The sequence below is a fragment of the Sciurus carolinensis genome, chromosome 14, assembly GCF_902686445.1.
Source record: "Sciurus carolinensis chromosome 14, mSciCar1.2, whole genome shotgun sequence".
Classification (NCBI taxonomy): Eukaryota; Metazoa; Chordata; class Mammalia; order Rodentia; family Sciuridae; genus Sciurus; species Sciurus carolinensis.
The window spans coordinates 6,023,577-6,035,034 of NC_062226.1; the positions used below are offsets into that span (position 1 = coordinate 6,023,577).

An 11,458-nucleotide genomic window follows, 5' to 3' on the forward strand; every position below is an offset into this window, starting at 1 on the left:
TGGCATCTGTTCTGTGGGATGACAGAACAGGGGACCCAGTGCTGTCCCAGGATGACCAGAGCCCTGCTGGACCCAGGGAGTGTGCAGACAGGACTAGTACTTAAGAGGGTCCAGGTGGGCCCTGCGGGTAAGTCCCATGTCCTCTCCTGGGGTTTGCATCTCAGGAACAGTGTGAACTGCGGGATGAGCTTGGTAATGCTGCATACATCTGTCAGAATTTGAGTCTTTTGAAAGAAACTTCCAGAGCCTGGCACAGTGACACCCGCCTGTAATTGCAGACTGAGGCAGGAGGATCAGAAGTTTGACAGCCTAGTGAGGACAGGGTAGTGAGACCCTGTCTCGAAAAGAGCTGGGATGTAGCTTGGTGGCAAAGCATTCACAGCTCTACAGCGATCATACTGGGTTGGTCCCCAGTACCACCCCCACCTGCAAAAAAAAGAACCCGCCTGCCCGCCCCCTGCCAGCCTCTACCGTCTCCCCGCAAGCCTGCTTCTGCTGGCTTCTAAGCTGTTGTGTGATGGGTTTTCGCGTACTTTTAAAAACTCATTTCATTTGTCACTAGTTTTTGTTACGTTAAATCACAACTCCCAAAATCTAGGAGAGCTTAGCTGCCCCCCTAAGAAGGCCAAGAACAGTGTTTATAAGTGCTTCCACTTTACAAGAGAATTCTGAACTTTTTTCTCTCACCCAGGGCCTTGCACACGTTAGGTGAGCGCTCTACCCCTGGGCCGTGCCCCAGCCTCACATAGACTCTTGGATGCATCATCTGTGGATACGTTTTTGAGTGTGCTGGAGATGGAACCTGGGACCTCACACATGCTAGGCAAGCACTTGGCCACTGAACTATCCCCACAGCCTTTTGAGTATGTTTTTCAAAGCCCTTCACCATGGGCCTTGTGAGCTTAGGCCAAGTGAAGACCAAGGCAGTTTAGTGGGAAGGAAATTCAGTCCAGCCCTCACTTAGCAGCCTAGGGCAGTGCACGCCACTGCCAGGACCCGCGGAGCTCCTGGCACCTAGCTGCGGCGTTCCAGTCCAGCTGAGATGCAGGCAGGAGAGGGCTCCTGGAGGCTCGCTGTGCAGCATGCCTGCCTGCTGAGGGGCAGGGCTCCTGGGGCTGGTGTGGAGCGCCCAGAAAGGCTCTCAGCTGGCTTTGCAGTCAGGCGCCAGGGGCTCTATGCAAGGCCCTGGGCTCAGTTCCCAGCCCAGAAATGCCGGCCTGGCTGCTGGGCTCCATGGGAGCCCTCTACCAAGGGCTTGTTTCTAGGGCGGCCTGGTCTCCCTAATGATGGTCCAAGTGTCCCCAGCAGTCACAAATGAGCTCCAAGCAGCCATCTGAAGATGGCAGCCCTAGCACCTGTTAAGTTCCTAACTAGGAAACACAGGTCCTCTGACTTCATTTTGCAAAGTTCAGTCTTAGTAGATGAGGCAGTTTGGGGTAGTGCAAAAACTGCCTTAGGCTGAGCGCCAGACTAAGAATAGGTCTCCTGGGAGCTGAGCATCTTCAAATGAGAAATGGAGGACAGGGCAGTGATGAAGAGGGTGTGAACTTTCTAGAAAGTTTCCAGTCCTGTGAAGAGTCCATGATGAGATCATTGCCAGGTTGAGTGTGCTCAAGGTTAAGATCTGGGTAACCAGGTTGTCACTGCCATTATGTACTAGTTCTGGGTGGGGACAGCCAGATGTTTCCTCACCTGTGCTAGGGTCCTGGGGCTTCAACTTCGGCATCCTGTGTTAACCTCAGGATGTATTTGCTAGAAGGAAGCCCACCTGGGTCCCAGGGAGCACCTCCATCAGCTAACTTGGGGGTAACAACTATTGAGGCAAACCTCGGTCGAAATGCAGAATGTGGGGCAAGGTTCATCTAACGACATAAAAATGAGCTACTGAAAGGCCTTTATTCTACGCTCAGACTTTGCCTCCGCATAAACTAGCAGTAGAAAAAGTGACATCTCACAACAAAACATTTAGGCTTTATTACTTTCTATTGAGGTCAATTCACACTCTTGTCCACATCTCACAAGAGGCAGGAAGCTGGGCCTTTGCAGTTACAAATCAGCAGCTGCAGTCCAAAGGTGGCCACGTGTGTGAGCTTATTGCATCACTGTAAACAGGAAGCTTGCCTCCTCCTGACCACAGGCCCGAAAGGCTATGAAAGAAAGGTAACTCGGCTCCAACGGGAGAACGCGTCCTGAACCTCAGGAGCCTCACTTTTGTTTCTCTACTTGGTGGTCTGGGTACGGAAGCCAGGCCTCGTGCATGCTAGGCCAGCACGCCACCTCCAAGCCACGTGCCCTGCCCACCTTGGCATTTTTAGACTACACGTGATACCCTATAAGGCATTTCCATGTTGTAAAATCTTCATTCTTGCACATTTAACACATATAAAAACTTGACGGTTTCAATGACATGTCTACAATTACAACACAACTGTGGGTCAGGCAGGACACGCTGGCTGGAATTTTCAACTCTTTATTTCCCAATGATTGGAGCCATCCAGCCTGGGGCTGCCATAGAAGGTCAGCATCAGATGACACCCAGACCAGCCATCACTTGGATGACCTTCTTTGATCTATAACTGTGACCATATAGTACCTGGCACTTAACAACAAAATTCATGCTTTTTCCCCAGCACAAAAAATAAGAAACCTACACTATTTAAGAGGACCTGAGAAGAGAATTAGCAATGATTCCATTTTGTGTCTTTCCCAGGTTTAAAAATATGCAATATCCTCTGTGTTACCCTCTAAGATTCAAAAGTAAAAACATCATAAAATATACCTGTCTCCGAGAAGGCAAGCATTTTGCTTCCTTGCAATCAGACTCCGCACAGCCCACTGCAGCCCAGGGACCCAGCCCGTTCTGCCAAACGGCATGTGACCACGTGTGACATGACAGGCAAATGTAGCACGATGGAACAAGGGCGCGGTTTCAAAGCAGCAGTCTTGTTCTGGTGACTAGTGATGATGCAGCTGAGGGGAAACCTGGATGCAGTGTAGGGTGCTGGCAGGCTCACCAAGGGGGAGGTGGGACTCCATGGCCAGGCCAGACCTGAGGGGCTCTGGGTCCTGGTCCGCTTGCAGGACCTGGGTGGGAACCCCCTCCCTCATGATGACAGTCCAGCCCAGGACAAGGGTGGTCGCCGTGCAGCACCACATCCTCCTCACGGTCACCATCTGTACCTCCAGGTGCCACCAATGTCAACTAAAAATAGTGCCAGTCCGTGAATGCTCTCCATGCAAAGAAAAGGCAGAGCGGGACGATTCTGGCACATGAAAACATGATGCTCCCAACTGTGGCAGGGCCCCTGAGCCCCTCAGTCCCAGCACTGGGTCTGAAGGCCAGGCCATGGGTCACCAGTGACCCTCTACCTCACACGCAGCTGTTTGCAGGCACTTCTGTGAAGCTTAGTAACAGTGCATGAGGATTTTAAATGCTCATGTTCGACTGCAGGCAACAGCTGCACTGCCACCATGCAGCACGCACGACATATTAGTGTCATTTCAATAGTCGACTCTTAGAAACTTCTAGATCCCGAGTTCACAGTTGCAAAAGTGCAGAACCCTGAAGAGGTCATCAAAGTGCTTCTGAAGGGTAACGCCCAGGTGTGGGTGAGCGCTCAGTGGAAATCTAGCCGGGACTGCACGGTCTTGCAGCCCTTGTCTGAGTAGATTTTCTCATCTTTGGGGAAAAACGTCATTTCCTCTGCCACCCTGGTGACAACGTCTTCATCTACAGCAGCACCACGGGCCCGCATCTCTGCCCTCACGCACATCTTCACGTGTCTGTACTCCAAGGGCAGGAAGGGGATGAAGTAGTCAATGAGGTTTCTGTCTATCAGTCCGCTGCGCCACAGGCCACCTGCAGAACAACACAGAGCTGTCTCCTGCCTGTCACTGCCACCTGGTCAAACTCCACACCTCATCTCAGCCCACAGCATCTTCTTCGTGTTTTCACTCCTTGCAACAGTCTGTTAAGTATGCGAACCCTGCTGATGCCTAGGAAACCCCACGCAGTACAGCCCCTGGCAGGTGCGCTCGGTGGCTCTGCAGAACACTTAGGAGAGCAGACCGTGCCTGCTGGCTCCTTGCCCTGGGGACTTACTGTGTTTATTGTTGAAGACTCCCACAGACAGCACAGGTTCCAGGTCCTTCAGCTGGATGTCTTCCCTCTTTCTTCCCGCCCGCCAGAAGTCCAGCGCCGTCTTAGTTATGAGGTCCCCACCTGCATTGCTGGGTTGGCCAGGGAAACAGATTAAATCACATATCAAGACGTCTGTATTTCATGGGGAAACAAACATGCTCTAAAGTTTATTTTTCTGGTGCTCGGAATGGAACCCAGGGCCACATGCGTGCTAAGTGTGCCACTGCTGTGCCACTGAGCTCCACCCCCGCCCCTTAGCTTCAGTCTCTCCTGGGGGTGCTGCGGGTTGAACTCAGGGTCTCATGCATGTTTGGCAGGTACTTACCACTGAGCTACACATCCATCCTCTGATGCTTTCTTCTCAGGCCAAATTTACTAAGTGCTACTACACAAAAAAACTGCCCTCAAAGAACTTAAAATCTGTTTGTTTTGTTTTGCAGTACCGAGGATTACACCCAGGAGTGTTCTGAGCTACTCTCTCAGTTCTTTTAAAATTTTATTTTGAGATAAGGTCTAGCAAAGTTGCTGAGGTTCACCTCAAACTTTGAATCCTCCTGCCTTAGTCTCCAGAGTCACTGGGATCATAGGCACGTACCCTCCGTTTCCTTTATTATTAATTTATTATTTATATTGGCACGGGGATTGAACCCAGGGCATTTTGTCACTGAGCTGCATCCCCAGCCCACCTTTTTTTTGGTACCGGGGATTGAATCCTGGGGCACTTAACTACCTAACCACATCCCCAGCCCTGTTTTTTAAATATTTAAAGACAGGGTCTTGCTGAGTTGCTTAGGGCCTTGCTAAGTTGCTGAGGCTGGCTTTGAATTTGCAATCCTCCTGTCTTAGCCTCCAGAGCCAGGCGATCCCCATCCTTTTTTCTTTTTTATTTTGAGACAGTTTTGCTAAGTTGCTTACAGCCTTGCTAATTTACTGCGGCTAACCTTGAGTTTGTGATCCATCTGCCTCAGCCTCCCAGGTTGCTGGGATCAGAGGTGTGTGTCACTTCACCCAACACCATATGTTTCTTTATAGCTTTCTGTGATCATGCTGTGGTTTTTATAACCCTCGGAAACAACATGCAGTTAATAAAATTGTCTGTTATCAGCAATTACTTCCTCAGCTCATTCATCCCTGCCCATTCTATGCCATGCTGGTTTTTGGGAACCAAAAAGTTAAAGTGACTTTTACCAGGCAGGCACTTCTGTCCCTGGTAAACAAAATGCAGTTGGTCACAAGGACCTCCTTCTAGCACTGGGGGAATGAAGGGCTTGTGTGTCCCCAAGAAACTGCTTCTCGCTGACCTGAGAAAGATGAAGATGGCTTTGCAGTAGGACACTCCATCCACCTGCTCGTAGTAGTCTAGAAAGGGCTTGATCGCGTCAATGATCCCGGGGTGCAGCTTATCCATCTCGTCAAATATGAAAACCGAGCTGGCACACGCGCTCACGTTTCCCCGAATCCACTTCTGTAGCTGCTCCTGGACCAACCATACAAGAAAGAGGTGGTAGAGGCTCAGAGCATGCACCCAGGGAGCCCGAGCACCGCCCTGCTCCTCTGCTCGGAAGGACCAAGAAGGGGCTCTCCAGGCTTTGTCAAGAACTCTCAGAAGTGCACCCTCACCTCTATTCCCTGAGTATTACCTTTTCCAAACTCCACAAGAAGTGTAAATGGGCACAAAGATAAATGCTGAACTGCAAAGACTTTTTTCCGACTTCAAATGTCATGCTAACTTTAACTTTTTAAAGGTCTAAAAGGTAAAGAAATGGTTACCCTTCACAGTGACCACCCTTAGCTTTCGCCTCACTGTAGAACAAAATCTCAAGTCAACACTGCCACATACACTGAGGAATAATGAACTAGATTAAGGCCTGTGCAGTGCTGGAGACCAAGGCTCTGGACTAATGCAAGGAACTGACTCAGATGACATTTCATGAAGAGTCTGTTCCCAGGCTCACTGGTTTTATTATTTTTTTCAGTGCTAAGGATCAAACCCAAGGCAAGTGCTGTACCACTGCACCTCACCCCAGCCTTGATGCTTTTCTTGAAACAAAGACACCCAAGCAACAAGCTCTCAAACCCAAAACGTGAAAGGCCATGACCATGAACTGCCCTCAGATACACTTTCATCTATTTTACCATATTTCAAGAGATTTGCAATACAATTTGAAAAAAAAAGAAAATTATTTCTTCCTTTTGGCAATCTTCCCTGTTTGAGTGGTAAACACTTTCACTTCCTTGTTCAGTTAAGTTTCTATTTCTCATTTTGGTTGGCTTCTAACAGCAGGAATAATAACCTTGTTAAGGACACATTCATTTAAAGAACATTTAACACCTTAAACATGGAAAGAGTATCTCAAAAAGAGAAATACTCATGAGGCTTTCTTTGAGCAAAGGCAAGGACTTGAAGGTTGGGAGAAACAAAGTACAAAAACTTTTAGGAGGGGAAAAAAAATCCTCTAGTCTACCTTGCAAAATGCAGAGGTACGCTGAAAACACCCTGGGAACAGGGAGCTTTAAAGGAGGCCACGCCCACTCTAGCTACTGAGATTGCACTTACTGCAGAGGGTGGCTGCCTCCTAAACAGAGCTAGGAGGTTTGAGTTCAAGCTTTTTCTCTGCCGAAAGGTCACAAATATTTTAAGGAGCAAGTCACCTTGCCTCTCTTGGTTCCATCTTTTAAAGGAAATTGCATCACCTACCCTGCTGGATTATTAAGGAAAAATTTGTAGGACACCTTCATAGCCACCCTGGACTACATGTGTCTTAACTCCACAGACTCTGGGACTAATGCAATACAAAGAAAAGACAAGTAGAGGCCAGAGTAAGCAGGCAGGTCACCCAGGCCACTCTGAGAGGCCTGCCAGGAAGTAAGAGTGGGTTGGTTCTCTTGCCTGGTACAGTTTTATCTTCTGCTCATGAGGGAAGTGCAGAGTTGATACAAACAGGTGGACAAAGTTGCTCTTCAGGCCTTTTGGGTGAAGATTTTCAGCCACAATTTGACTGGCAAAATTCTTGCCTGTACCAGCCCAGCCATGCAAGGACAAGGTCAGTGGTTTCTTGGGATTTTTGTTGTTCTTGAAGCCAGTCAGCGCCTTGAGAATCACTTCCGTGGCCAGATGCTGTCCAAACAGCTTCTCCTTCAAATCCAACTTGAGGGCTGCGGGAGCCGACCCCCGAACAGAGAGAAAAACACGTTAAAAATGCATCAGAGAAGCGGCACTTTCCCAGGCGACCAAAGCGAGAGGCAGTTTAGCGAGTGATCCAGGAGGGTCTCTGCCAAACCCGTTAGGCGAGGCTGGAGGCGGGGGGCTAGCGTCAAATGATGCCACTTCAAGGAAAGGTTATGCGGCGGCGCTCCTTAACGCCCACGCGTCTGGCAAGGAAGCCAGAGGACTGGTTCATCCAGGACGACCCAGCTCCCGGCGAGCTGCGGGCTACTTTCCCGCCATCCCTGCTGGCTTGCACGGAAACCAAGCGCCAGCGCGGGCGGCCCGGGCGGCGCTGCACGGAGGGCTGCGGGGGCGCCGGGCCGGCCGCGCCTCGCCATCGCAGAATGCTTCCAGCCGGGGCCGCCCGGCGGCCCGGCGTCCTCCCGCCCGCCCGGCCGCGGGGACGTACCCGAGGCGTTGAGCGGCTGCTCCTCGCGGCAGCACTCGGCGAAGCGGCAGTACAGGTCCCGGTAGGACAGGTATCCCGTGAGGGCCGACGCGGCCCCGATGGCGATGCCCACGCTGAGGGGGTCGAACGCCGCCACCGCGTGGGCGGCCAGCAGCAGCAGCAGCGCAGCAGTGTCCCCGAGCCGCCAGACCGGCCGCATGGCCGCCTCGCAATCCGCAGCCGCTGCGCAGGACCCCGGCCCGCCGAGCGCCAGGGCGCACTTCCGGTACGCGTCACTTCCGGCCGCAGCCCACCCACGCCGGGCGCCATGTTGGTGAGGGGCGGAGAGCCGGGCGCGGCGCCATCTTTGTGAGTGGCAGGAAGGCGTCCAGTGGTACTTCTCTTGCCTGGAGCTCTGCTTCTGTCCCTTAGGAGTTTTTCTTTTCTCTTTTTTCTTCCCTTCCCTTTCCCGCTGCTGGAGATGGAACCGAGGGACTTTCGCAGGTGTTCTACTTCTCAGCCACATTCCCAGACCCTCATGTGCCTCTAGAGCCCGCTGACTTTGCTCTGTCACCCCTCCCCGCAAGCTGTGACCAGGCGTCTCAGATCTGCATGCCTTCTCCTGCAGCTTACCATTCATGCGGCATGCCACGTGGCAGGGAGAGAGCGGGCCCTGCGTGGGCTGGGGCTTCCAGGCCAGGGCAAGGACCCATGCTGAGAGTCACAGTAAGGGGACCCTGGTGCAGGGAAGGCTTTTGTTGTCTAAAAGGAGGATCGAAGGAGGTAGTCAAGCACAAACTAAAGGAGTTAGCCAAGCAAAAAGTGAGGAGTAGAGTTCTACAGAGAACAGAATGTGTAGAGGGTCAGTTTGGGGAACTGAAAGTATCTCACGTGGTGGTGTTATGGAACTGGGCCTTCTGAGAAACACAGGCAGCCCGCAGACCCCCTTCAAACCCGGACTCTTGTGATCAAGTCAGAAGGATTTCAGACATGTCTCAGAGCATAGGAATGAACTTATTGAAGTGATAGGAAAGGGGAAGGAGATACTCTCAAGGGAGAGATTGGGTCCTCTCAGGACAGGGACAGTGTGCCTCTCCTGCACTCCAATTTTATTGGGGATCCCAGAGAAGTTTCTAGAGAGTCCTTTCAGGTCCACCTCTTGACTTTTGGCTGACAGAGGGTGACATCAGACTTTCAAGTCCTCATTGTCATGGCAACTTTAGGTCACCTTGGCCCATGCTGACCAGTTCTAATTGGATTCTTAACCATATATTCTTACAATTTCTGTGGTTAGGAGATACTATCCTTGTCTCCTGGATTTTCAGGATCTGGAAGAGACAAAAGTCTCTTCCTTCAAACTAATTTGGATTCCTCTTATCAACATTATTTTGGGCCTGCATTTCTCCCACAGTGAACAGATAGATTGCTGAGGAATGTGGCATATCCTGTCCACTGAGGCCAGGCAGGGCTGCAGGTAAATTGCTTCTTGGAGAAGAAGGCGTGTGGGGGTCAGTACAGTGGGCCCAGTTTATAGAATCATTCTCTTAACGTCCTGTTCCCACCACCCTCATCTGTCTGTCCCCTAACAGTGGAGGTGGTGAGAGATGGAGACAGAGAACTAGGCAGAAAATGGATCCTACTGTCAGGTATAACTAAAAAGAGCCAATAAAAGAGAGAGAAAGAGAGACTATGACAGAGATTGGAATTTGAAGAACTTGCAAGTGCTGTAAGGAGTTTGGCCTTTGTTCTAGGGGGTAATAGGGAACCACAGAAGGTTTTACATAGGGAGCAAAATGATCAACTCATACATCCTTCTGGCTGCTGGGTTCACCAGAGACAGAGAGAGGGCAGAGGCCAGTGAGAAGGATGTTGTAGTGGAAGCTAGGATATCCAAGATCAAAGAGCCACTGTATTCGGTGTCTGGTGAAGACTACTGTCTGCTTCCAAGTAGCCACTTGTTGCTGGAGGTGAGGGACTCCCCCCTCCTCCCTCCCCCTTGCCTGGCAGAAAATGAAGGGCAAAAATGGCCTTACTGCTATGAATCCCGTTTGCCAGGACAGTGCCCTCTAAAGGACCCACATCTTCTATTCTTTTTTTCTCTTCTCGATGCTGAAGGTTGAACCCAGGGGCACTCTATCACTGTGCTACACCCCCAACCCTTTTTATTTTCTATTTTGAGACAGGGTTTCACTAAGTGGGGCTATCCTGGAACTTGCGATCCTCCTGCCTCAGCCTCCCAAATTGCTGGGATTACAGCACCCGGCTCCTTCAGCGTTTATATGTAGTGCCAAGTGCTCTACACACATCGGCTCATTGGTGTAAGCTCAGACGGGCTCGGAGGGCTCAACGGCGGGACCAAATGTAAACTCAGCGGATCTCGACGGGCACAGTTAGCAGCCAAATAAAATGGGACAGAAAAGTGGCCGAAGCAAGCTTTATTGGAATTTGGCTCTCGGGCAAAATTCCCAGACCCCCCGGGGTATAGGGACCCAGAGAAAATCGCAAGTGGCCCTGGCTGCCCAGGGTTTTTATAGACTAGGATGGTAGGGGGTCCTGTTGAGTGACAGGTGGGTGTGAAGGGTCAGTGGAACTTTCCATCCACCTTGCTGCGAACTTTCTGGTCACCTTTGGCGGGCTGGTCTTTGTTCTAGCTGCTCAGCTGTGCTCCCGACAGTTGCCTAATTTCCGACCTAACAATTGGTACCCCCAACAACTCCAAGAAGGAGCTGTCCTGATCGCCAGTCTACATGTGGAGGTCCAGGGAGGGAACATCCCATATCCAGAGCCACTCAGCTAGAAAGAGGGAACAAAGCCAGGTTCTGTGACTTCTATAATCCCCACCTCTACTCCCCCTCCCAACTCCAGCCTCCCATGTTGCAAATCCCTGGAGACTGCAGAGCTGACCCTTTACCTCTGCAGGGGAACACGCGAGACTTGCCCCATGCATGCCTAAGACTGTTCGCAAAGCCAGCTGGGGAACAGATTGGATTGAACAGATAACTTGGTCCTGGTAGCCAGCAGCCCTGGCAGTAAGGCTAGTCAGATGACCCTGGAAGAGACCCTGACCCAGCTGACTTCCTCTGGGGTTGGGGTGTCAGCCTTTTCCTGCCCCGGGCCAGCTGACTCCAGCCTGCGTGTGTTCCCTGAGCTGGGAAGACTTCGCAAGACAAGCAAGATGGGAAGGACCACATCCCAGGCGGCACCTGCTCCTCGGGCTCCCTGGGAAGTTGAAAATCATTTAGTAATTTCCTCTGGGGATACGCTAAATAACTGGAAAAGAGGGCGAGCACCCCATCCCTCTCATTAAGAGACACATTTTCCCTAAAAATTGAATGCTTCATCTAATAATAATTGTTTATTAAAAATTTATGACACATTTGGGCTGGGGTGTGGAGGGATAAAGAGCTTGCCTAGGGGCTGGGGAGATAGCTCAGTTGGTAGAGTGCTTGCCGTGCCAGCACAAGGCCCTGGGTTCGATCCCCAGCACCCAAAAAAAAAAAAAAAAAAGAGCTTGCCTAGTGTGCACAGGGCCCTGGGTTCGACCCCCAGCACTGAAAACAAAGCTGATCAGTGACTTGAGCTGTTTTATGTTCTATTGTGCAAAATATCTCAATGTTTTGCTCTGCTGGGTTTAACAGGAGGGAGGGTGTCCTTTGGAAAGGACGCTGCCCGAGAGCCGCTGGGCGGTCCTGCCGTGTGCTCTTTGAGCTTGATTATCGTT

The 11,458-nt window shown here is 51.1% G+C and overlaps 1 protein-coding gene across 1 annotated transcript; it reads right to left on the bottom strand.

Annotated features, from left to right (window-relative positions):
• Positions 1-1,951: 1,951 nt before the first annotated feature.
• Positions 1,952-8,020, bottom strand: Tor1b (torsin family 1 member B). The gene is made up of 5 exons (XM_047524440.1): positions 7,759-8,020; positions 7,032-7,297; positions 5,443-5,618; positions 4,103-4,230; positions 1,952-3,859 (listed from the first exon to the last, which is right to left on the bottom strand). The coding sequence occupies exons 1-5, from the start codon at positions 7,955-7,957 to the stop codon at positions 3,618-3,620; spliced, it is 1,011 nt and encodes a 336-aa protein (XP_047380396.1). The 5' UTR covers positions 7,958-8,020; the 3' UTR covers positions 1,952-3,617.
• Positions 8,021-11,458: the final 3,438 nt, after the last annotated feature.

Excerpts from the sequence above, each read along its gene's own strand:
- Tor1b (XM_047524440.1), bottom strand. The coding sequence starts at position 7,957 with ATGCGGCCGGTCTGGCGGCTCGGGGACACTGCTGCGCTGCTGCTGCTG. Across the intron at positions 5,619-7,031 it reads AGAAGATAAAACTGTACCAG|GAGCAGCTACAGAAGTGGAT; the intron begins GCAAGAGAACCA and ends TGGTTGGTCCAG. Across the intron at positions 4,231-5,442 it reads GCCATCTTCATCTTTCTCAG|CAATGCAGGTGGGGACCTCA; the intron begins GTCAGCGAGAAG and ends TGGCCAACCCAG.